The following is a 26227-nucleotide window of genomic DNA, read 5'->3' on the forward strand; positions in this document are numbered from 1 at the left end:
AAGAAAAAGACATTTGGTGGCTGTGGGTACCTGGGGGTACATAGGACGTTTCTCTGGGAACAACATCCAGCAGAAGAAACCAGTCATCATCTCTTTCTCTGACTGGCTGGGATACTTTCTGCTGTCCTCTGTCCTCTTTTTGCACCACAATCTCTTCAACTACAGCCTCCTTCCTCGACTCTACTGTTATCGTTTCAGCCACAGTAGAAACGCTTTCTTCAGGATAAACCTGAACATACTCGACCATGGTAACTAATGACAGACAGAATGAAAAGAGTATTGTAAGACACTTATAATAAGCTAGTAAGTCTTTATGGTGAGCCTAGAGGGAAAGTCGACAATACCTGGTGGCACATATGATGATTCTCTGGTGGGAACATCCAGCAGCACAAACCAATCATCTTCTATAGCTCTCACAGCCTGTGGCAGTGCTACTACTTGCTTTTCACTCAGCACTTTTATTTCTGTGTCTTCTGCCATAATCTCCACTCTTTTTTCCCTCCGCTCAATGGTTGTTATTTCAACCAGAGAGACACGTTCTTCTGGGGACATTTTAACACGCTCTGCAACAGCAACTAAGACAAAAGAGATTACAAATCCTCAGACACCAAAGGGATTTACGGATAAGTGTGTCTGCAGAGGTCAGAATTATTGCTTGTGTTTATAAAGCGGTGAAGCAGTACTGGGGCAATACCTGGTGGTACATATGATGGTTCTCTGGGAACAACATCCAGCAAAACAAACCAGTCATCATCTCTGTCGGTCAATGGCTGTTGTGGGATTTCTTGTAGATGTCTCTGTGACTCTTCTATAGTTACTACTTCTTTAATCTCCTCCTCGGCTGCAGCTAGAGCCACAGAGACAAAACTTTCTGGACCCATCTGGTCTCTTCCCGTCAAGGTAACTGATACGAGTAAAGTTGGGAGAAAATCTTTTAACACAAGCAGTATTACACACTTCCTGTATATTAACAAGCACGCACAAAATAAAGCACAACAGAGCCAACGTTTTAGCAATACCTGGGGGTACATATGGCCTTTTTCTGGGAACAACATCTAGCAACACAAACCAGTCATCATCTCTGTTGGTCACTGGCTGTTGTGGGATTTCTTGTAGATGTCTTGGCACCTCTTCTATTATCTTTCTCTCTTCAGACACTACTTCTCTACTCTCCTCCTCAGAGACAGAGACAAACCTTTCTGCACCCATTTGGTCTCTTCCCTTCAAGGTAACTAATATGAGTAAAAGTCGAGAGAAAGTCAGAAATACTTCCGGTATATTAGCAAGCAAGCACAAAATAAAGCACAAAAGAGCCAACGATTTGAAAAGCAGCACAGGGGTTTTAGCAGTACCTGGTGGTACATAAGATGTTTCTCTGGGAACAGCATCCAGCAACACAAACCAGTCATCATCTCTTTCTGTGATGGTGTGTGGTGGTGGGATCTCTGGTACACGCCATATTTCCTCTTCTCTTGTTTGTCTCGCTTCTACTATAATCTCTGTTTTCTCCTCAACTGTTGTAATCTCAGTCTGTGAGTTGAAATACTCGCCTTCATCCACCTGAGTACGTTCCACAGTGGTAACTAATAATGAAAGTAAAGACACAGAATCTTTGAACGTGGGAGCAAACATGCAGTGCCAGAAAGCTCACAGTAAGAGAAGCAGGACCGGATGTGGCAGGTTATTCTCATTTGCAACAAAACTATTTCCAAAGTAAAGATATTACTTAGACCGCAAATCCACAGTTGAGCATCAAAAACATGTAATTGTAGCGAATGAAAAGTACAATTTTGGAAAAACAAAAACACTAGTTAGTTAACATGTTAATGCTGATGTTTTAGCGGCATGTGAACTCAGAGGGTTTCTCTACCTCTAACTATTCCATTGTTCATGTAAACAACAGTACAAATGTATCAGAGAAGGAAATGGTAGTGATATTAGAGAGATTAGTAGATGTCTGTTTGCACAATGCCATACTGTACCTGGTGGTTTAAAAACAGCTCTGCATGGAGGGCGGTCAAAAAGTATGAACCAGACGTCCTTATCTGCCACCTGAGATTGATCCTCAGCCTGAAGCCTCTCTGTGACTTCTCTCTCAGTTATCTCCTCCAGCATTTCTGTCTTACACAATGTCCCATCTTTATCTAGACTCTCCTCTGACATTTCATCACGCTGTACCTGCACCTTTTCTATTCCGTTCTGCCCTCTCTCTTCTACAATAGTCACTCTCTTCTTAGTCCTAAGCTCCACTTTCTGGTATGCTACTACAGAAGTGGTACTCGAGACATCTGAAGATCCAGACTTCAACTTCTCCTCCACCTCGTCTTTCCATTCCCTTTCTAGCTGGCGTAGCTTCTCTCTCAAGCCATCATCTGACATCTTATCCGTCACTTCCTTTTCACTCTGCTGCTTCACCTCGCCGTCTTCCTCTTCAAGTACCAAGCCTTTTAAAAACACCTGTTTTATTTGCTCTTCCAATTCATCCTCTTTTATGTCTATCGTCCTCACAGACTTTCTCAAGAATGTTTCTGTTAAACCTTCAAATTGTATTCTTTCTTTCTGCTCCATATCATCCTTTTCCTGTCTCAACTTATCTACCTCTTCCTTACCCAATTCCTCTTCTATTACTTCCTGAAGTAGCTCTGCTGTCTCATCCATTTCCTGGAGCCTTTCATCTAAATCCCTAACTTCCCTCAGCCTCTTTTCCAAAACATCCACCACTCTCAGCTTGCGGACCAAGGTCATAGTTTCCTGCTGCCTGTCAATGTCATCCTCACTGGTCAGTTCCTGCTCTGCCACACACATGCCCTGCTCATCCTCCTCCTGGACCTGGACCTGGAACTGAGCTTGGGGAGAAACTGGGAGGACTAAAGGGAAAAGCAAAACAATGAACCATGAAAAGAACTAAAATGAGAGTCATATTGCAGGCTGTTGAAAGTACTTGTACCATCAGTATTCAAATTCCCAAGGTAACATTTCCAAACAAAGTCACAAAGAAACTCACATGGTTTGTCAACATGCTGAACCGAGGCTAGTCGGAAGATTCGGTCAAAGTAAAGGAACCAATCATCTTGCTGTGTCAGTGCTGGTTGCAATAGCCGGTCCATAGAGCTAATTTTTGCCAAGCTGAGCTTAGCTGACAACATCGGAGAAACAATACTGAACACTTTCATACAAAACGCACACAAATCTCAAACTGCAAATGCTTGAAAATGGGGTAGAATAGCATCACATGCTTGGTTTATATATAAGTCTTTAAGGATAATGCAGTGTACATGTAGTGGTGTAATTCATAAAGTGCATTCAGGCCACAATAAAATAAAATCAAGACACAGGTTCTTTAAAATCCTAGCCAAAGTGAAAGATTAAGATATTCTGGGTTCAGATTTCCTTGTGGCAAACTAGCTAAATAACCAAGAGCAGGCATTAAAAGTGTAAATACCTGGCTCTTTCACAGAATCAAAAGGTGGGACAAAGGGAAAAGGAGGAAGACGAGTGAGCAGGGCAGACCACTCGTCCGCCTTTCTGCTCTGCCATTGCTTATCCGATGCCAGCTCCTGCCAAGGCTGACTGACTGACTGGGTGGTGGTTTGAGAGCCAGACTGCTCAGTCTCAGTGTTCTGCCATTTTACTGTGACTGTATGAACAGACTGCCCTTCTTCCCAGGGCCGAATGAAAGTCTGCTCAGACTCCCCTCTGGCTGTGGAGAGATGACGAGGTGATGGCAGTTATGTAATGGTTCTGCTGGAGAGATGACGGCCACTGTGAATGCTTCACGGTGCTTCAAGCGTGTTTTTGACCAAGTCAGATGCCAAGCATTTGTACCAGACTATTGTGAATCCAGTAAGCTGAGGTTAGTACAAAGCCGAATGAAAGATTCCTCTCATCCTTCACAACAAGAACATATAAAAAGGGCAAAACTGGCCATTACTTTTCCGTGTTTAAAGTTCCAGCTTTATCCTGTTTTAATGACAGCCACTGAAGCAGTAATGAATCAGTCAGTTAGGATGTTGAACATAAAATGTACAAGCTACAAGCAAATGAAAGTCATTGTTCAACACACATCAAGCAGCAACTTCTGAAAATGCCAAAAAATTAGGAAATGCCCGTGTGTACTAAAGCATGTGAGGAAACTGCCTTTTTTTTCTTTCAAACTGACCAAAGATATCCTGGGATCATGCCAGGGAAAGTACAAGGTGGGTGACTTTACCCACATATAAAACTAGGTCAGCATTCTGACAAGTTAACCATCTGATAGGCAATATTTTCAAAAGGATTACAAGCATGAAAGCAAATGAGCCAGATGAGATGAGGCTGTTCGCGAGCGAGATTAAAACAAAAGGCTGTAAATATGCCAAAAAAGCACAGCTGCAGCTCCACACAGTTCCTGGTACCTGGGAATTCAGGAGAAGGCTGGGGCTTGTCAGATGTCAGCATCAGCAACCAATCATCAACCTCAGACCTGGTTGATGCTGAGAGTTGCTGCAGGAACTGGAGAGTTTCATCTCCAGCTGCAAGAGTGAAACGAGTCAGAGAGTAGCTTATTGATCCTGTGCTGTTATACAATGATTCTAAAACGGGTTCACACACATGCACATACCTCCATCTAGATTACGGGACAGCCTCTTGCTCGCAGAGCGTGTGAAGCGAGGGGCTGGGCGGTCAATCATGGAGCTGGCCTGGCGGGTCTGGGCCTGAGTACGCCCACTGTACCGGAACTTAGAGCCCAAGGCGAGGAAGCGACGTGATGAGGGGGGCTCTACTGTTGGAACTCTGAGGAACAAAAACATTCATTTAATTTTCATCCACCTACCATTAAGGAGTTCCAAATATATATTACATCATTTCACATCAAAGGATCCCTAAAAATTGTCATTGTTATGCAACAAGGTTAGCAACAATTTCGACTTTATCTTATTAAGTAGACAAAACCTTTAAGGGTTTAATTCTGAGGTCAGGACCACGGGGTATGTAGCTTTTCCTCTGTGGTTAACCCATATATTGTATAAAATATGGATGTAGACTGTGACGTCAGCAGGTTTCTGAGGATCCAAAATGAATCTCAAAGTAAGTGGTTCCCGGTGGCTTCGGCCATCGCCGTCTTGGCACTGCTTGATGTTGGCTAATCCAAAAAATGGGCTAAGAGGTGGAGTGTGGATGGAGCTGAGGCGGGCCGAATGAAGCCTACAGTTTATGCTCGCCTACTGTGACGGCAGCCACCTATCACTCAAAGAGGAACGCTCTTAATTATGCAGAACTTTAAGCCTAACAATAAGTTGTCATGAAGGGTGAACTTAGCAATAGAGAAGAAAAACCATTTTGGTACCAACTGTAAACATGTTTAATTCTGCTGTAAAGTGGGGCATTTTAACATGGGGGGGGGTCTATGGGGATTAGTCTATATGGACAACGTTTCATTTACGGGATTGTTCCAGTGGCGCCGGAGGTTATGCTGAATGTCCCTCATTTTCAGCCAGATGTCCCTCACCTTCCGCTTTCTTTGTGTTGGTATTCTAAACTCCGGTCGATTTATGAGGACTAATGGTTAACTGCTCCTAGGATCTCTGCAGTGTAAATCTAGACAGCTAGCTAGACTATCTGTCAAATCAGAGTTTTCTGTTACACAACTAAAACAACTTTTGAACGTACACGTTTTCTCAAAACAAGTTCCTTCCCGAGGCTATTTTGCAGAGGCAGCGTTGCTCCGTCTAGGGGCTTAGCACTGCCCGAGACGATTGTGAATGGTTTAAAGAATTGCCAATAAACCAGAGCACGTTTTTCTCCTATCCTGGAATGTTGTGTAGACTAGCCAGACCTTCCTCCACAGCGCTGTGGAGATAGGTCTGGCAATGCGATACTCGTGGGGATTGACTCCATTTTGGAGGGAGCCTCAAGTGACCACTCGATGAACTGTAGTTTGTGGCACTTCCGCACTGGCTTTATTTTTCAGCAGCGGAGGTTGCAGCATGGGTTAAACTGCCAGGGAGCCAATATTAGGCTTAAGCTGCAGGTTCCAGTTAGTCAATTATCCAGATGATAGGAACCTCAGAACAACCTCTGTTGCAGGGCAGGGAGGTGTCATTCACAACAAGGCAAGATTGACCTGGTCTTACCTGAAGAAGGTATGGTGTTCAACGCAAACTTTCCACAGCTTCTTGGAGGCTTTGTAGTTGGGCAGTTTAAAGCCAATTGTGCTTTCATACTGCTCTTGCTGTAAGGGAAGAAACAAATATAAAGTCAAAGTTGAATTAGTGACCGTATGTTAAAGATATTATACTGCCATGCAGCATGACATGTATCCCAGTCAATTCAAAGTAATTTCTTAAATTGAAAAAAAACAAAAACCTTATTCATGAAATATTTTTAAATGCCAGCTATAAAGACACATAGTCTAGAATCAAAATCTGATTTGCAGTTTGTATTATTTTGTTCGGAATAAATTAACTATTGATAATTAAATTGATAAACTTGTTAAAATCAAGTTAAGTCTATGTGTATAGCTGTGGGATTACAATCCAACAATAACATTTGAAGTCTAATGCTAGTATGTAGTAAACTCAATATATGAACATAAAAAAGTCCAATGAGTGTCTAGGTGAAAAAAGTCCATCAGTAAATCCGCTGTTAATTTACAGTATAGGTAATTGATAAAAGACAAAGACCAAGGTAACAGATAGGTGGAGTCGGATTTGGGATAAACATATTGGGTGTTTGGATGAGGTACAGAAACAATAATAACTAATTCTAATCTAATTCAGGTACACAAAAAAAACTGAATGAAAAATCTAAAGTCAGACTTACCTCTGATGGCCTAATTTTGATAAAAAAGCTGCTGCGTTTGTAAGAGATCTTGAGCACTTTCGGCCAAGGGAAACGGTTGATCCTCAGCTTGTCCTTGTAAACCATCAGACCACTAGAGCAAACCCCCAGCGTAATGTCGACACCATCAAGATCCTGCATGCACAAAAACAGGATGAAACCGTGATGATATTGTATCACTACACGGCATCACCCTAACCTGCAATAAACAGCCACTGGGAGGCAGACATTCTCACGCTACGAAAAACATGGAATTTAAGGTCATGGAGTTTGAAATTATATTAATCTCTCCTTTTTTATGAAAGGGGGCTGACATCAATTTTGTAATTTAAATATGGATACTACTGATGTAACACAAGCATGCTGTTGCAAAATAATGACACAAACAAAATCGGTAAATCCTTGAGCTATGCATTTTGGCATTTTGGAATTCCCATGAAAAGCCTGCACCATCAGTTAACCCACACAATACTAATCTCAACAGGAAACATAATTGAAACAAAAACCTACCTTAGCTTGGTGCAGGTCAACTCCATACATGGCAAGTTTCTTGGCATTTTCCAGAAACAATATGTCTGCCTGGGCTGGACTCATAGACCTGGCAAAACACAGATGATAAGGGTCTTTCTAATGATGGGTTTTATTGTCAGGATTATTCAAATCATCCATCTAAAAAGTTATATAAACGCTGAAGATGCAGAGGTCCTACACAGTTTGTGTCTGCTGAATTGTGCTTAGTCAAACTTAATAAACATATATGTTAACTAAAGATTGCATTCACTATGTTGCTCCGAACAGTGCCCATCTCCTTTGATTACCTGTATGTGCGGTGCAGCTCCATCACCTTTTCCTCCAGCTCTTTGCTCTGTCCTGGGGCCAGGCTCAGCTCCTTAACATAATCTGGTCCATGGAGCTCTGGGTCATACTCTCCCAGCTCTGACTGGGCTGTGTAGGAGCCCAGCAGGGACAGTGTGACAAAGGAACAGGGAAGAACACCACACATAATGTCCTTCCTCAGCTGAAGACACAGAAAGTACCTAAAGAAGATGTAAAAGGTAAAAAACAACTTATTAAGACATGAAAACTGTATTCTGTTTTTCATGAGTGATAATACAAGATTTTAGGGAGTTAGATGAGAAGGTGGAGGCCGCTCTCATGTATGTACTCTATATATTAGGCTAAAACCAACAGGCGTTTAGCTTAGCTTAGCATAATGACTGGAAGCAGGAGTAAACAGCTAGCCTGGCTCTGTCCAAAAAAAAAAAAAACTCCCTACCTGCGCCTCTAAAGCTCACTAAATAACATGTCACATCTCAGCGAATAAGCAGATTTCCCAAAATGTCAAACTGTTTCTTTTACACTAGGGTCTTTCACCTGGTGAGGTCTTCAGTAAGCTGTGCTGGATCAGGAGGATAGAACTTTACACCGAATGTAAACTCATACACAGCACCTGAAACCTGTTTCCTGATCTCTTTGGTGGATTCCAACCATGTCTGCAGAAAAATGTAAGAACAAAAATTACCAACTGCTCACAGCCAATTTCAGTCTCATGTAAAATATCTGTTATGCGTTTGCAGAGTAACTAAAACTACCCGAGTAGAAAAATCAGCCTACCTTGCTGTTTGGGGTTTCCCAGGTACAGAGGCCAAAGTAATCTCTCTCCAGCAGGTTGACGTGGTCGCACACCTTTGTTAGAAGTTCTTGGACTTTAGCATGTTTCTACATGAGACAGACAGACAAAACAGAGGGAGACGGATATTCTTCAGTCTTCATAACCATATGAATCTTTAACAGGGGCGATAGCCAACCCACAAAGACAACATACTGTAATTTGGGAGGTTTCTTACATCAAGCTCACACTCAAACTGAGTGTCGTCCAGTAAGGTGACTTTACATTGCATGGTTTTCTGACGTTTGGAGCCTTTAGCCTCTTCTGCCTTCTTCTCTGTCTTCTTTTCTTTTACAGGCTTCTCCTTCTTCGCCTCCTTTTTCGTCACCTCTTCCTTCTTTGCCTTCTCCTTTACTTTCTCCTCTCCTTTGGCTTCTTTCTCCTGTTCTGCTGGTTCCTCCTCTTTTTTCTCTGTGTCCTCCTTCACTTCTTCCACAACTTCGGGCTCCTTCTTTATCGCAGCTTCTTCCTTGTGTTCCTCTTGAGCCTGCTGGTACAGTCAACACAAGACATTTGCAAAGTATGTCAAATACAAATGAAAAGAATGTGGGAGGACTCAATGTTTTTTTTTTTTACCAGACGCAACAGAGACGCTGGTATAGTTTTCACCTTGTGAGTCTGTGAGTGTGTGCGTGTCATCATGGCAAAATGTGGCCCTGGAGACACCTACTAGAGTGGGAACTACCACAGAGGAGGATTTGGGTACTTTGCGATAGCATCACAACCGTGCAAGATAAAGTCACAAAACTTTACAAGTGTGTAGTTGAGATCAAAATGAAGTCAATGTTCGAAAATGGGTGAGGTCCGAGGCTAGTGTGATCCCACCACAAGATGGTCTCTAGTTGTTGTTTTTTAAAATGATGACAACGATATAATTAATACAACTACAGATGTTAGTAAACAGCAAATACTGCTGTTGTATGCTTGCTGTAGTTTCAGACCAGCATAGATCATTTTAGTTTCAGAGCAAGCTTTCAGCTCAAACCAGCATTGTTACTTTCGCTGAGCAAGCTGTCCACATCATCAAAAATTCATTAGAAAGAAAAAAACATGCGTTTCTGTACTACAATCCAGTCTGCTCCATGAATTTGTATACATGAAAGCTCTGTTTTTGTCTCAATTCTCACACAGTATAAAGGAAAAGTCTGACATTTTGGAAAATGCCCTTCTTCTTTTTCTAGCCTAGAGTTAGATGAGAAGATCGTTCCGTTAAATATGATACTACAGCCAGTTAGCTTAGCATAAAAATTGGAAGCAGGTGGACACAGCTAGCCCCTGGCTCTGTCTAAAGATACTGCCTACCTGTGCCTCGAAAGCTCACACGTTGCTTCAACAAGCTTTATCTCTTTTCTTTAATCAGTCCAAAACCGAAGTGTAAAAACAACAGGGGGGTCAATTAATATGCGTGACTATTCCTTGGACTGGAGCAGGAATCTTGTTTTACAGTGGCAAGAAGAAAAGAATCAGTATGGCACATTAATCCCTGTTAAATCCCAACTTGTAATTTTTACACTTTGGATTTTGTACTGATTAAACAGACAAGATAAAACGGGTAAGTTTTGAGCTTTAAAACATGATGGCAGGTGGATTTAGTTACCTTTGGACTAAGTCAGCCTAGCTGTTTCTCCATTCCCAGTCTTTGTGATAAGCTAAGCTGCCTTGCTGTAGCCTTATATTTAACAGACAGATATGAGAGTGGAATCCATCTTCTCATCTAAGTCTTGGCAAGAAAGCGAATGATCTGTGTAATAGTGTAATGTTTGTCAGCGTCACACTCACCTGTGTCTCTGCGCTGCTTATCGAGTGCTGATCAGGAGCCTGCTCAGTGTCTGGCTCAGTTTTAAGCTCAGGCTCTGGAGCTGCAATCGGTGCTTTCACCTGCTCCTCACTCGGCCCTTTCTCCTCCTTCTTCCCTTTGTTCTTCCCCTTCTCTTTTTTCTTCCCTTTTTCCTCTTCCTTCTTTTGCTTTTCTTCTGTCTTTTCCTCCTCCTTCTCTATCTTCTTTACCTCTTCTTTCTTTTTTGACTCCTCTTTTGGTTTCTCCTCTTCTTTCTTTTTAGGCTTCTCGTCTTTTTTTTTCTGCTCCTCCTTGGTCTTTTCCTCTTCTTTCTTCTTTAATTTTTCGGCCTCTTTTGCCTTTTCTTCCTCTTTCTTCTTTGCTTTCTCTTCTTCTCTCTTCTTAACTCTGTCTTCTTCCTCTGCTTTCCTCTTTGCTTTTTCCTCTTCCTTCTTCTTTACCTTTTCCTCCTTTTCTTTTTTCTTTGCAAACTTCTTGTCAACTTTTTCCTCCTCTTTACCCTCTTTCTTATCAGCTTCTGCCACTTTGTCTTCAACTTCAGCAGTCTCTTTCTTTTCTTTTGTCTCCAATTTTTCCTCTTTCTTTTCTACAGTCTGCTGTGCTTTCTCCTCCTCTTTATTTTTCTCCTCGTCGTTTTTCACTTTCCCTTCATCCTTTTTCTCTAATTTCTTCTTGGCTTCTTTTTTTTTCTTTTTACTGCCCCTCTTCTCAACCTTTTCTCCCTCTTTAACTTCTTTTTGTTCTTTTTCTTCCACTTCTTTTACCTCTGATTTTTCCGCTTCTACTTTAGCCTCCTTTTCTTCACTTTTCACCTCTTCCTCCTTCTCCTCTTCTGCTTTGTCAGCTTTTTCTTCTTTGTCTGCCGTTTCCTCCCTGGCTTTCTCTGCCTCAAACCCCTCCTCGGAGCACTGTGAGCGGCGTTTGAGGAAAGAGGAGAAGAGGCGAGACAGGCCTTTGCCAGCAGAGGTCCGGGTACGAGGCTTCAACTGCTCCTCCTCAGGGGAGGTAGCTACGTCGGCAGGCCCAGGCTCAGAGGACTGCTCCTGGGCCTTCTTGCTCGACTGCTCCCCCTCCGGCTCTGCCGCCGCAGCCTCTGGCTTCTGCTTGTTCTCTGGTTCGTGTTCGGGCTCGGCGCCACTGGCCTTCTGCTTGCCCTCTGTGTCCGCCTCGCTCACTGCACTTGCCTCTGTTGTCATGGTAGCCACTGGGAAGGGTAACAGAAGAGAGTCAGAGATGGAGAAAGGTCATAGTGCTGTACAGAGTGTGACAGTGCACAGCATGGCTATACTTGGAACACAACAAACAGCTGATCCTCTAATCAAGACCAATTTTACCGTGAGCAAATTGTACAACAGGTAATTTATATGGTCGCTTTAAGTTACTGTCAGTTGTCTACTCCAAGATAAATGAGACTTATTCCATAAAACATGAAGCCAACTGCCACAGACAGATTATATTCTCACTTAAACACACATACTTACACACACGTACACAAACATCACTTCAACACACAATAGCCCTCCTTGTTGAAGAGTGTCTCTGTGTCTACATGGAGTTCTGAGGGCGAGCTCACAACACAGCCTATCACAGACTCATTAAATCTCACTGACACAAAGGAGGCATTCTGCTCTGGAGCTGCATATTAGTGCCGTCTGGATCATTCTCGCCAAGCATGCCTGGCTCTTCGTCTCACACACGCCACTCCTGCACAGGTCATCTAAGGCACTAGGACTGGGCGAAGTGAGCATTTATACCATGACGTGATATAAAATGGCCAATCAATCGTTTCAATCAATATTTCGTGGTGGAGTAGGTCACTGTGGGCAGAGCTGCAAACCAAGGAGTAGGACTGATTTATCAGTATCTGCCTCAAAAACACTATAGATAGAAGCAAATGTTACCTTCTGTCCTTTTCTACTGTACAGTAGTGATGGAAGATACCAAGACTGTTGTCAGTATGTAACAGTGCAAGCAGACTTGCCTAAATTACTTATTATATAATGATGTGATTCACAGTTACAGTACAAGGGCCTTGGAGTTTAATAAACACAACTTTGATTTCCTAGTTGGGCAGTCAGAGGGCAGATCTGGTATATTTAGAAACTTCTAACAGCTGATTAAATCACACAACTGACTGAAATACACAGCAGGTATTATGCAATGAAGTGAGATATATCAGTTGAAGTGGCTCACATCACAATTAATGTTTGTCTTTAAATGAGGCTGATTCGCATCCTGTCTGCACTAGGCATTGTCTAAATGGTGACTTAATGTGGCTGTGTTAGTCTCTTCCATATGTAGTTCAAGTCCCACTATGGAGTGGGGGAGGGGGAATGCTAGACAGGCAGGCAGGCCAATCTTCCAGATGTACAGGGCTGTCCCAAAGGGTGCAGCCTCGCCCTCTATACCATACACTTCCCACTGGCACTACAGGACAGCAGGAGGGGAGGAGGGGGTATGCACACAGACCAAATCCTCTTTAGCCCTCCCATTGTTTGTGTCCAGTGACCAATAACTGTGCTGCACACTATAACTAATCCTGCCTACCCTTCCCCCCACAAGACCCCCCATAGGCATATTCCCTAGGTCACCACACACACCGGTATGCATCAACGCTCACGGGCTCCTCTGGGTCTTTTAACGCTCTGTCATCTCAATTGTGATTGTCAGGACACAGACATGCTCCTAATGGACCAGCTGAGCTTGTGTCTGCTGCCTCCTCCATTTTGTGTTGCCTACCTAACATCTCTGCTATCAGCCAGCTGGGCAGGACTACCCTGCATCATGACCGATTGAGATAGCGGCAGCCACACACACACACACACACACACACACACACACACAACCTCTCAAAAGCAGCACCAATTTCTCATAATGTGATGCATATTTCATGTTTGGTGTGGAGGTAATTAGATGAAATATTGCTGTACTGTAAAATGTGCCCAAATCCTACATAATTAGTGATTCTAATGAGCTAAATTATAAATGAAGTAGGCCACCCTCGAGCCCGAGTGAGCTCTCAAAGAGCTGCTGAGTGCAGGTGCAAACGCCAGGGCTGGATTCAGAGATGAATCAGGATTTGATTTAGAGTTTCTGTGACTTACTCTGAATTTAATGTTCCCACAGAAAGATCATTTGAAATTTGATTTGACTCAGTGAATTTTACTTAAAGGAAAAGTCACATTTTACTTGATTTCAGGAGATCAAATGACTTACATTATTTCACATGCTTCAACAGTGTAAGCTCAAATTTATATTTGTTCTCATTAAAATAACACACAAACGTTTGAATCGAAGCTAACTCAGTAATTTAACTGATTCTAACGCCAAACTCACTCTAATCATCCATTGATCCAAGTCTCCAGTTTTAAGAAGACATTGTCACAAATTTGTCTAGACAATAAAACCTTTATATTATTTGCCAGTGATGCTGCAGTGCTGCTGTTAGGGTGTGATAAGATGAGACGAGAGGGCTGAATAGGGGAGAGCTAGCAGAGGAGGAGGTATAGTATATAAATAGCTACATGTGCTCAGGATGCAGGGACTAATTGGCCTTTTACAGACAAGCTCATATCTATTTATGTTCACACTGTGCAGCACACAACACGCATCTATGCACATGTGCATACATGTGTGCACAGCCGCAAATGCACACACCGCTGCATATAGGACTCGCACAGATCGTTAAGACAGCAGAGAAATGTTTTGGGGGAAGTCAACAAACGCTGGTCACTGACTGACAAGTTACATGAGTTCTACAACATTAGCTTGTAGGAATACTTGGACAAAAAGAAAGCAAGTGCCCTGGGTACTGAGAGAAGGCTTAAGGAATTAGAAGGAGTTTAGAGTTAATCATCCCCCAAGTGACCAAGTGAGATTATCTCCATCTACATGCCTACAGTATCTATCTCACTCAGTATTAATCAGCCTCCCTCCACTCTGATTCTCTGTCTCTCTCTCACTGTGTCTCGGGTCTTCCTCTCTGGGTGTGCGTGCATCTGTGTGGGAGAGAGAGAAGAGCTGGCAGAAGCACAGTGGCGATCAGCTGTGCTGATTCGTGGTTTTATGTGGAGTTCCGCCTACCTGGCTGCAAATCAACAGAAATGAACTGAAAGCAAAGATATCAGTCATCTGGCCACATGGTGGCTCCTATTAACCTCTCTAAGTAAACACAGGCACACATGCCAACACACCCTAACACGTGCCTGGATAAACTGTATGTTCAGTTTATGCACAAAAGTTTGCCCAGCAACATTGTGAATACACACAAATACTGAATATCTCAAGTCTTTATAATGTGCACATGTACTTCTTATTAAATGATCCTAAGATTATTGACAGGCATATGTAGAGTGACTCCAAATGTGATCAAACTTTTAATTTGGAGCTGTAATCTTGGATTCTGTGACAGTGCGTGATATTCAACAAAAATGTCTTGGGCTACAAAAGGTTTATTTTAGTCAAGTCCTTTGTGTAAACCTATCCCAAACCCAGTTCTTAACTGATCAATACACACAGATGGTCTGTGAGCCTGATGCTGTAACATGAACCAACATGGGAAAAGAATGAAGTAGCTTGATTGATTTAATGCGGTTGCCCTGAAAGCAATCCTGAATCCATCTCCAACGATTCCCCTTAGCCAAAGCCTATTGAAGGAATAGTGAATGTGTACATTAGTGCACATTATGAAAGAAGTGTTCTTTTTTTATGCTGGACACACACAAAAATTGATATCTATTTGATATCTTGATACTAAGAGTAATTAGTTAAAGGATTTAACTAATGAACTCAATTGACTGTATTTAAATTGAATAATTTTGCAATTGTTTGTGCAAATAGTATGTCATGTTGTTCATATTTTTTACATGGTATTTAAGGTAGTCAAACCCACAGACTCTCTGATTTATGAAGAGAAGAGCAAACAACTCTGTATGTAGATTCTGTTCCCTATTTAGGAATGCACACACAACAGAGTAGTAGTCTAACTGCACGAATGCGTCATAACTCCCAAAAGAGGATTAACACCAACAAGCTCTCCTGGGACCTCGGTGACCTCACTCTCACACAGCAGAGCAAAAAAACATCCTTCAGCATCACTTCAGCCGCTCTGTGTTCACAACACTGCTGATTCAGCAGTACTGGAGCCCCCGAGCACCTGGGTCTTATCTCTGTCATTTTTTAACCTGTGTTTACTTCTGTTGCACTCTTCAGTCCTGAGGTTTCAATGCTGCCGCCATCTCATCCTTCCTACGTCATATCTGCAGCACCTCATAAAAGATTATCGGACTATTTATATCCAGCAGTATCATCAATGGAGATGAGGCTTATTGGATGAGTTTCTCATCAAGTGCGTTATGGGTAGCACACACACACACACACACACACACACACACACACACACACACACACATTTTTAACCCGTACACTCCTCTTTGGGTAAAAGCAAGTCATGTCAAGCGGAAAATGCCATCTCTGAAACAGGATGAAAAACATTCGGCAGACACATTCTTGGAAACAGCTGTACACACCTCACAGAGAAGCATTCAAGACCAAGAACACCCTGATATGAAGTAGGCTACATAATATGGAACAATAACTACTAGGGGATAAAATATGACAATTGTGTCACATTCAGCCAGTTCATTATATTAATTTAGGATTTGTTTCTTATAAATCATATATTAAATTATAGATATTATCAGACCTCTTTACTGTAGGCTACTTTATGTGATGATCAGCCAGAAAGGAGAAGAGAATGTGTTTTTCCCCATATAGTCATCATTTTTTTAATCAGTTATCACATTTTATTAGCAATTGCATTACATATAACCTAATGTTAGTAGTACAAAAACTATTTAGTGTGATTTTTCCTTAAAAGTAAAAACTGAGCGCCTTCTTTTAGCAGGCTGATAACTTGCATGGCTACGGTATTCAATTTTACAAAAACAACTCACACATGGAGAAAACACATTGCTGCCTCCGCTGATAAAGAGCGCTTCTGATTTATGGGGATGTGACGTTTTACTGGGCTATTTTAATCGGTGTAATACTTAGGCGATATCATTTTAATTTGCTTTAACAAATCATCGTGTCAATCTCACAGGTAAGCTATTTAATACGACTTCAATTTCCAACTTTTTTTTCTCAATCAAACCGCACAAACAGTTGCAGGCTGTATCGGGCCAACGTGCCAGGGTATTTAAACAATCTGTGTATGAAAATGGCGCCGAATGTACAAGAAAACAAATAAACACTAATTCATCCCCACCAACCGTGGAACATGCATCCTATATTTGGCTTACCTACTCTATGATGAGCATCAATGTGGAAGCAAACAGCACAAAATCCGACAAAATCCTATAGATATTCCGCACGTTCAGAGGACAAACAATGTTGCGGAGCGACACATGCTTTGTTGTGCTGAAGGTGTCCGATGCTCGTAAAGGGGTGGAGTCTCATACTGAAGCTTGGTGGAGTTGACCAACTGAGCATCGACCTGCACGCCTCACAGCCGCATACATGCCGAAGTGGAGGAGATGGACACAACTTTCATATCATGCTGACTAGAGCCGCACTAAATATATAGTTATGCTAAAATATGTAAAGATGCTGCAGAAATCTAACCTTAAAACACACGACAGAAATTCAAGTGTTAAAAGCTGCAGATAAACGACTGATTTCTACTAGTATCAGTAGGCCTACTTTTTTTTAAATAATGTATTTACATTATCAAGTACATTTAACATCCCTATTTAGGTAAAACACATTCTTTGCTACAAAAGTCCCCAACAAAGGCATGGAGTAAGGCGGGCTAAAGAGTGCAATCATTAACATAGTACAATGTCCAGAAACAAGAGGGGGCAGAGAGGCAACAGAAATACTTCTCAGAGTCCTGCCCAATCTTTTCAGGCACCAGTGAGTTGCATTCATCTGCACAGTATGAGGGTGTCAGGAACTACAACCTCGAGCCAATTGGTGAGATATTAAAAGAGGCACAGTTTCAAAAATTCTTTAGAAACTGTCATGTTCAACAACAGACCCACCCTCAACCATCTTAATATCTAAAAATTTAAATTTAAACACCCAGCACACATGTGTGTCCGCTCACGTGCACACACATACACACAAGCTGTCTTTATGGACCCCGGCATGGTCCCCACCCATCTGCCTGACCCCATTAGGGCCATACGGCTCATAGGCAGAGGGGGGGGGGGGGAAGTAAAGGGGTTCATTATTCTCACAGATACATGGGGTAAGGCACCATCACCTTTGTCTCACAGAGGCAAGTTCATGTGGCATGCAGAGCAGTGTCCCATGTCATTTCTGGGCAACTGATTTGAAGAAAAAGTCTTACCAGTCCAAAGATGACTCCGTAAATCTGGTCATAAAGTCCAAAATGAGCAAGGGCGACACCAAACAGAAACAGAAAATGTCTCTCTTGCACAGTAACGGTCGCTAATGGTTCTTTTTCCCTTTAGACTTTGATCACTGAACACAGTGATGATGACACATAAGCATCACAAAAACTGGTGGTGTTAAACATTAACATTAACTGTAACAGCGCATTGACAGGAAGAAATGTGAATTTCAACTTGCAGGATAAATTAAGGCATGTCTTCCTCTTCTTCTTAATCCAGTGAATCCCAGCTGGGTACAAACAGAAATTGAGTAGGCCTACTTTTGGATATGGTTTGTTTCTGTTACCTCTGCTTTAGTTTGGGAAAGAATGAGCAAGTCAGAGAGATAACAGAGGAAGAGCGAAAGAGAGAAACAAAGACTACATGAACTACTTGCGTTGCCTTCAGTTGCTTAGGAACACTGTGCCCTGCCCTGTGACTACTGCAAGGAGCAGGTGTTGAGCTGGACCCAGGAGAGGGACGAGAGACAGAACAGACAGGGGAGGAGAAGAGGAGCAGCACTCACAGTCCCTTGAGACAGTGACAGACTGGAACCACAGACTCTGAGACTACCAACTCGCTCAGTAAACACACCCAAAACACTGACGCACACTTTCTGTTTCCCTCGTCACTCTTGCTCATTTGCACAAAAGCACGGGCAAACACGCACATGCGATGGTGCAGTGCATTACTCCAGCTGAGGGCATGGGGTTTATGTTGGTTTGCAACATCTTTATCCCTTGCTGGCTCCATCACTCAGTGATTACATAATGTCCCATACCACTCCCACCCAATTCATCTCTCTTTGACTTTCAACACTGCATCTGGGTACGCATCACACATCACTCTGCCTTCCCTCTCGTATCTTATGTAAAACAACTTGTGCAGCTTTGAAAATGCTTTAAATATGAATTTTGAGTGCATGTGATGGATGCAGTGGTTTTATTTGTGCTCAGGGGTTCTCAAGAGCACTAACAGGATTGATGGTAACAGCACATCAATATTCATGGTGCACCATTATGTTATAAAGAATTCATGAACCAGGAATGTTGCATGTTTCTGCCCCTTTCTGCTGGCAGTCATGTTTCCCACCCTTCTTGTTTTAGACCAAGTTTGAATTCTCCCCTTCATGCACACTTGTGAGAATTTTAAGTGCACAACGTGATGTTTCCTCAAAGGGAAGGACATTATGTTTTAGATTAAGTGCATCCTGTGCTATAACCTAATACAGAGAATAGGGCAGGACAACTTAACGGTAAAAGGGCTGTAAACATTTGCATCCACAGACAATGCTTAGAGATGAGTCAAATTGGACTGTACCAAGCCCTGCTGCTCACAGTACCTTGAATAGATTGTGGCGAACATTCTAGGCCACCAAAGTACATGTTACATTGTATTTGATCATCTGATGCTACTGTAGATAGCCATGTTTTCTTAGTTTAAACTGCCCCCTGGTGGAGAGATGGTAAATGAATCAACTTTTCACATGCTTGTTACTGATTTGACTGTGACAGGTCTGAAATAAAAACTGGCTAAATGTTAATATCCCTAAAATTCTCTGCAACAATTAAACATTGCACTGTAATTACAATTATTAAATCTCCTCTACACTGACACTTTCACAATACACAGTGCAATATGGATACAAATGTGTACTTTCAGTCTTATATTAAAAACACTCCATGGTAAAAGATCAAATCACTAGTTTAACGTTCATTATTTGTTGTGAGAGAGAGGGAATCCCCGGCAAAACTACTCTATGTTAAGACAGCGCTGTAAGGCATGCTGGGAGCATGTGTTCATGAGAGATAAAGATGTGTTTGCGTCTGGATTCCTCAGGGTGACATGGTGACCCTACCCCTCCCTGAACTAGTTTGGTGTGGACACCAGCAGGCCAACAACAGCTTTTATGCCATCATTTCAGCTCCTAAGCTCTCAATGGGATTCCTTCACAATCTATTCTTCAGATCTGTTTTATGTTGAACGTTAAAAAGGATGTCATACATTTTTTACAACTCATTCATAAAATAATATAATCGCAAATAAAGAAAGAATCACGGTAGAAAAGCATTTCAACCAGTGAATACATGCATGTGGAAGATACAGAGAGTCTGCACTCAGATCTGAGGGGGAATGGCATGTCAAATATAAACCATGAAGAATTAATATTTAATAGTCTCTCTCTCTCTCTCTCTCTCTCTCTATATATATATATACATATACATACACACACACACACACAGTATCAGTTAAAGGTTTGGACACACTTTCCCATTCACTTGAATGAGAAACTATGTTCAAACATTTGACTGGTACTGTATTATATATATAAAATATGCATAACCTTTCAATCATATTGTGGTAGATTAAGGGGAGTCATTTGTACATATATAAAAAGGTAAAATAGTTGTTACTTTAGATGTACTGCATGCAAAACATCACTGCAGTACATAATAGGCCTTATATGCAATGGCTCAATCTGATCATTACAACAGCTCAAATGCCTTTGTTACACTTATTTCTTTCCTCCTTACAACTTAAATAGTGATTGGTACTCACATCACATCATTGTAGATGGTAAGGACAATCCCAGACCAAGTCAGAGAGAGGGAGAGAGGAGAAAAGAGTGTCAGTTCAGTAAAACACTTATTTTATCTATATGTGATAGGACACATAGAGAGTTTGCATAATAAATGACTTGATATACTGCACATAAACAACTAGTATCACATAGCAGATGGGCCTGAATCAGAGCATAACAGGCATAGCTCTTTGAATGTATAGCATATAGTGCCAGCATGCAGAAACAGTGTATAACCAGGTTATAGTTTACCCAAATCAGTTGTTTTAGTCAAAAATAATTCTTCAACACGTTTTCTAGATTTCTACTTCTGTTATCAGCATAATAAACAGACCTATATCATTTACACAATCCCTACGGGATGACCTACCTGTTCAGCTGTAACTGTGTTGTCTCGTTTATCATAATTAGGCGGTACCTTTTGGTTTATAAAGTAGTTGGGATCCATTATCTCTGGGTTCGTGAGAGCAACCTCACAACAAACCTGACAGGCAGACATGTCTAAAGATATTTCATCATGTAGCCTACTCGACAGACTACTGTAGGTCTACTGTAGGCTAGGAGTCATGTTTCTTATTTTCCAGGTAGGCTAACAGCACAAACATCTCTGACCTTGTTGTGTTTGACATAATCCCTCTAAATACGGAGCAGTGAACTCTAAACGAACTGCCGTCGCGAGCAGACGGGAAATGAAAAACGTTGCAAGAAAGGTGTGTATATGTAAACACAATAACAGCGTCTGAGTAGGGGAGTCATACCTGAGCAGACAGATGTATCTTCCTGTGTTTTCTCCACCTTTAGTTTGTTGCCATAATTCCGGTGTTTCCCTTTCAGAACAAGTTGGAGGCTACCGGTCAGGTTTCCAGAGAAGGCGGTGTCGCAGCTACAATGACGAAGCACTAAGTAGGTGATGGGTGGAGATCAGAGGTGGGAGCGTTACTTAAAAACCACAGTTGGAAGAAGTAAAAATAGCAAAAAGCCTACTCGGTTACAACTAAAAATCCTGCATTTAAATTTGACTTAAGTGAAAGTACAAAAGCATCAAAATATATTACCAAAAGTACAAGTATGCGTTATGCAGAATGGTCTATTTCATGATAGGCTATTCTCGGCCTCATATAGCCTATTTGGATCAGCAATGCATTAATGTACAGATTACTTTAATGTTGCAGCTGGCAAAGGTGGAGCTGATTTGTAATCAATAATAATATTATATTAGTTGATTATATGTTGTATTAATCCACACAGTCATCTACAAAATAACTAGAAAGTAAAGCTTTAAATAAAACGTACAATATTTGTCTCAAAAATGTTGTGGATTAGAGATATAAGGTAGCAGGAAATGGAATTACTCAAGTAATGTAGGCTACAACCTCAAAATTGTGTACAGTGCTTGACTAAATGTACTTAGTTACTTTCTACCACAGTTATAAAGCTCATAGTTTACTTTTTTAAAAGGAATGGTAGTGTCCTAGGAAGCAAGATACATAATTACTTATCAACACATGCCAATGCATTTGTGTTTACAGGTGAGTCAGGTCAACAGGTGCAGTGTCGTTCCTGCAGCTCAGTGGTAATTAGTGGATGAAGTATCCAAACTGCCTCAACACAAATATGTATGCACTTAAGAAAGAGTTAATAGAATAGTGTCCATGTTGGCGCAAAGGATATCTTATCAAAATAGTGCAGCAGGTGCAGCTCTCCTGCTGTATGTGTTTCCCTGAGTGGTTTCAGTATCAGGGCCTGGGCATCAGAGGAATATGTGGTCAAAGATTCAGCTTTTGTTCAACTACTGCCAACTTTGTGCCAGTTCTACAGTTACCGGTCACAAGCAGTCACAGCCACCCCATTATGTGGAGCCATTTCTGCAAACGTTTATAAACGTTTACTGGTAGCTCCACACGGGGGCGCTTTTTTGTGTGTGCACAAGTTGGAGGTAGAGATTATTACCGCTATTTATTTTTTATGAAATACTTTGCAACAAAGTAGACATATTTTTATAGTCACCAAGGAACAAAACATGAACTAACTACTAGAAATAGATACAGTAACAAGTAGTTCCTAAATCAATAAATAAAAGGATTAGTTATTGATACTGTGTTACTGATCGGTTCCTAGATATCACCTTCTTCATGTCCCTGGTTAATGCCATGTAAATAAGGATTAAGTTACTAACCATTACTTCCTTATTATTCTTATTAGTAATGTTACTATTTTTTTTTTTTTAATTAGACATATTTACATATATATTCTGGATTTTTCAATGATGGGGAAAGAGTAGAGGAACAAATTAAAGATTTTTAACAAGGTCATTGTGTTTGTGTGTGGAAAGTCTATATCAGAAATAATACATTATTATTCCAAGAAGAGTATTTTTTTACATGTTAAAACGTGTGTAGAGGGGGAAAAAATGCTTTATAAAATCATGGTGGCCTTACCATAACAAGTAAGGGTTAGGGTTATATATGGCTGACACACAAATCCTAGCTATGGCTCCATTTGATGACCTCGGATATCTCCTACAAAAGCAGTGTGAATTCCCAGAAGGTGCAGCACACCTCCATCCAGCTGCTACAGCTAGAACATCTGTTACGGTGTTACCTAAAACCCAGTGGCCATTGTTGTCACTGTCCCAGTAGGTTAGCCAAATACATCTGGCCTTAAAGAAGTACTCCAGCAATTTAGTATTGCACTTTGATTAAGTTAGGGGCACTTACAGTATTTATCCAAGATATCCTGACTTTTAGTCCCTGTTTGGGCCATGCTCCTACACTTCCCATAGGCAATTCAATAGGCTATAGTCTTTCTCAAGCTGAGTAGTACTCTTCGTGATGAGTAAACTGTACTTCATGTATGAAAACTGTGCACTGATACAGAAAATATCAATGGTATTTATTTATTCATTTACTGTATTTATGTTTGTCTGTTCTCAGAGATAGATAGATAGATAGATAGTTTGATAGATAGATAGATAGATAGATAGATAGATAGATACAGTGGTGTGAAAAAGTGTTTGCCCCCTTCCTCATTTCCTGTTCCTTTGCATGTTTGTCACACTTAAGTGTTTCGGAACATCAAACCAATTTAAACAAAAGTCAAGGACAACACAAGTAAACACAAAATGCAATTTGTAAATGAAGGTGTTTATTATTAAAGGAGAAAAAAAATCCAAACCATCATGGCCCTGTGTGAAAAAGTGATTGCCCCCCTTGTTAAAACATACTATAACTGTGGTTGTCCACACCTGAGTTCAATTTCTCTAGCCACACCCAGGCCTGATTATTGCCACACCTGTTCACAATCAAGGCATCACTTAAATAGGAGCTGCTTGACACAGTAAGGTCCACCAGAAGATCCTTAAAAGCTACACATCATGCCGAGACCCAAAGAAATTCAGGAACAATTGAGAAAGAAAGTAATTGAGATCTATCAGTCTGGAAAGGGTTATAAAGCCATTTCCAAAGCTTTGGGAATCCAGCGAACCACAGTGAGAGCCATTATCCACAAATGGCGAAGACATGGAACAGTGGTGAACCTTCCCAGGAGTGGCCGGTCGCCCAAAATTACCCCCAAGAGCGCAGCGACGACTCATCCAAGAGGTCACAAAAGAACCCACAACAACGTCCCAAAGAACTGCAGGCCTCACTTGCCTCAGTTAAGGTCAGCGTTCATGCCTCCACCATCAGGAAAAAGACTGGGCAAAAATGGCCTGCATGGCAGAGTTCCAAGGAGAAAACCACTGCTGAGCAAAAAGAACATCAAAGCTCGTCTCAATTTCTCCAGAACACATCTTGATGATCCCCAAGACTTTTGGGACAACATTCTGTGGACCGATGAGACAAAAGTGGAACTCTTTGGAAGGTGTGTGTCCAAGTATATCTGGCGTAGAAGGAACACTGCATTTTACATAAAAAGAACATTATACCAACTGTAAAATATGGTGGTGGCAGTGTGATGGTCTGGGGGCTGTTTTGCTGCTTCAGGACCTGGAAGACTTGCCGTGATAAAAGGAACTATGAATTCTGCTGTCTACCAAGAGATCCTGAAGGAGAATGTCCGACCATCTGTTCGTGTACTCAAGCTGAAACGAACTTGGGTTCTGCAGCAGGACAATGATCCTAAACACACCAGCAAGTCCACCACCGAATGGCTGAAGAAAAAACTAAAATGAAGACTTTGGAGTGGCCCTAGCCAAAGTCCTGACCTGAATCCTATTGAGATGTTGTGGTATGACCTTAAAAAGGCCGTTCATGCTCGAAAACCCTCTAATGTAACTGAATTAGGACAATTCTGCAAAGATGAGTGGGCCAAAATTCCTCCAGGACGCTGTAAAAGCCTCATTGCACGTTATCGCAAACGCTTGGTTGCAGTTGTTGCTGCTAAGGGTGGCCCAACCAGTTATTAGGTTTAGGGGGCAATCACTTTTTCACACAGGGCCATGATGGTTTGGATTTTTTTTCACCTTTAATAATTAACACCTTCATTTACAAATTGCATTTTGTGTTTACTTGTGTTGTCCTTGACTATTGTTTAAATTGGTTTGATGTTCCGAAACACTTAAGTGTGACAAACATGCAAAGGAACAGGAAATGAGGAAGGGGGCAAACACTTTTTCACACCACTGTAGATAGATAGACTGCAATACCAATAAACTTCCATTCAACTTTGACATGCTGTTTATTCTCAAACTGAGGAAAACCCCTCTCTTCCATTATCGTGCAGAGCAGCCAGGATCCACCCAGTGTGATTAACTTTAAACTCCATTCTTCTGTGTGAAGATAAGAGCAACCGTCACCACCAACACACTCCAGCGAATACACATGCATGCACACTTCCAAACAAGTGTTGCTACAGCATACTGAAGACATGTTGCCCCCTGTCGAATGTTTCTGTAATTGCATGCAGGTATTCTGCAATCATGAAAGGAAGGACAGAGATAAATAAATTAGATAGATTTGCATATATTCACATAGCAACCAATTTTACATATAAAAAATAAGGCAAAAATATGTCGATTTGGGGTTTGTAAGTTTTAAAAGTTTCTTTTAAACCAATGAAAGAATTAACGGAAACGCGTTTTTTTTTATTATTATTATTCCAAACCAAAAACGAAAAAAAGCATAAACAGCATACATGAGCAAGCGAGTCAAAGTTCAAAGCGCAATATTATGATGAAGTAATTCTTAATTGTATGCATACTGCATGTAACAGTAGGCTACATACTTTGTAAGGGCAGCTGCACTACGTAGGCTACTATAAGTAAAAAAAATAAGATTGGTAATGCAGCTGTTACGTGGTGTGCCAAAGCTTGGAACGTGTGTGGAGTAATCCAGGACATTTTGCATGAAGCGCATATTGAGGCTTGTATGTTTTAGACCAATTACGTCATTGATGACACCTGAAGCCTGAAGAGAAATTATTGTTCCTGAATAAAAGCAACAAAAGCTCCCCTCTACGTCATGTTCCTAGTTACACAAGCCAATTCACCTCCCTCTGTCGGTTAAATCACTCCCACTTTCCAGTGTTAGAACACTTATATTGCCCCTCCTGCCATTATTATGAAACAATTATTTACCAAATGGCTGATTACACACATTTGATGCATTACTCACTAGACAGATACAGGTATGTTATACAAGCATAGGCCTACTTATCAAAAAAAAAACTACTGATAGGCTATACATGTAATATATGCCTAGAATGTCTACATATGTGGAAGAGACAGACCTTTAATACTGCACAACTGTGGAGATAAGTCTGGCAATGCGAGACTAGGTGGCTGTGGCCTGGGGCAGCAGCAGAACTTATTTAGCCACCTAAAAATATTTAGAATAGCCTACTGTTACCGCTTTGCCTTGCCGACAGCCCTTTCCCAAGGGGAAATGAAGCCGTTATCAATGCTCTCTTTAAGCCACCAGACTACATTGACATAAACAGTAAAGTTAATTTTCTCCTTCCCTCCC

General features: G+C 41.4%; 1 protein-coding gene across 14 annotated transcripts in view; it reads right to left on the reverse strand.

Annotated features, from left to right (window-relative positions):
- LOC144519766 (uncharacterized) overlaps positions 1–21160 on the reverse strand; it is a 34069-nt gene extending 12909 nt beyond the window's left edge. For 10 of the 14 annotated variants that reach the window (XM_078253172.1, XM_078253171.1, XM_078253169.1 and 7 more), the window contains exons 1-18: positions 10268–11490; positions 8667–8978; positions 8434–8538; positions 8194–8312; positions 7638–7856; positions 7330–7417; positions 6802–6954; positions 6114–6211; positions 4601–4773; positions 4395–4511; positions 3443–3700; positions 3005–3136; positions 1983–2867; positions 1353–1583; positions 1020–1232; positions 695–904; positions 345–575; positions 31–252 (exon numbers count right to left, since the gene is read on the reverse strand). In XM_078253172.1, the coding sequence (XP_078109298.1) occupies positions 31–252; positions 345–575; positions 695–904; positions 1020–1232; positions 1353–1583; positions 1983–2867; positions 3005–3136; positions 3443–3700; positions 4395–4511; positions 4601–4773; positions 6114–6211; positions 6802–6954; positions 7330–7417; positions 7638–7856; positions 8194–8312; positions 8434–8538; positions 8667–8978; positions 10268–11482 (4981 nt within the window). In that variant the 5' untranslated portion in view covers positions 11483–11490. Of the gene's footprint in view, positions 1–30; positions 253–344; positions 576–694; positions 905–1019; positions 1233–1352; positions 1584–1982; positions 2868–3004; positions 3137–3442; positions 3701–4394; positions 4512–4600; positions 4774–6113; positions 6212–6801; positions 6955–7329; positions 7418–7637; positions 7857–8193; positions 8313–8433; positions 8539–8666; positions 8979–10267; positions 11491–21022 lie in introns of those variants that run through there. The other 4 variants (XM_078253176.1, XM_078253175.1, XM_078253165.1 and 1 more) reach the window with 4 other exon arrangements.
- Between the last annotated feature and the right edge of the window lie 5067 nt (positions 21161–26227).

The sequence above is a fragment of the Sander vitreus genome, chromosome 6 (genome assembly GCF_031162955.1).
Source record: "Sander vitreus isolate 19-12246 chromosome 6, sanVit1, whole genome shotgun sequence".
NCBI lineage: Eukaryota > Metazoa > Chordata > Actinopteri > Perciformes > Percidae > Sander > Sander vitreus.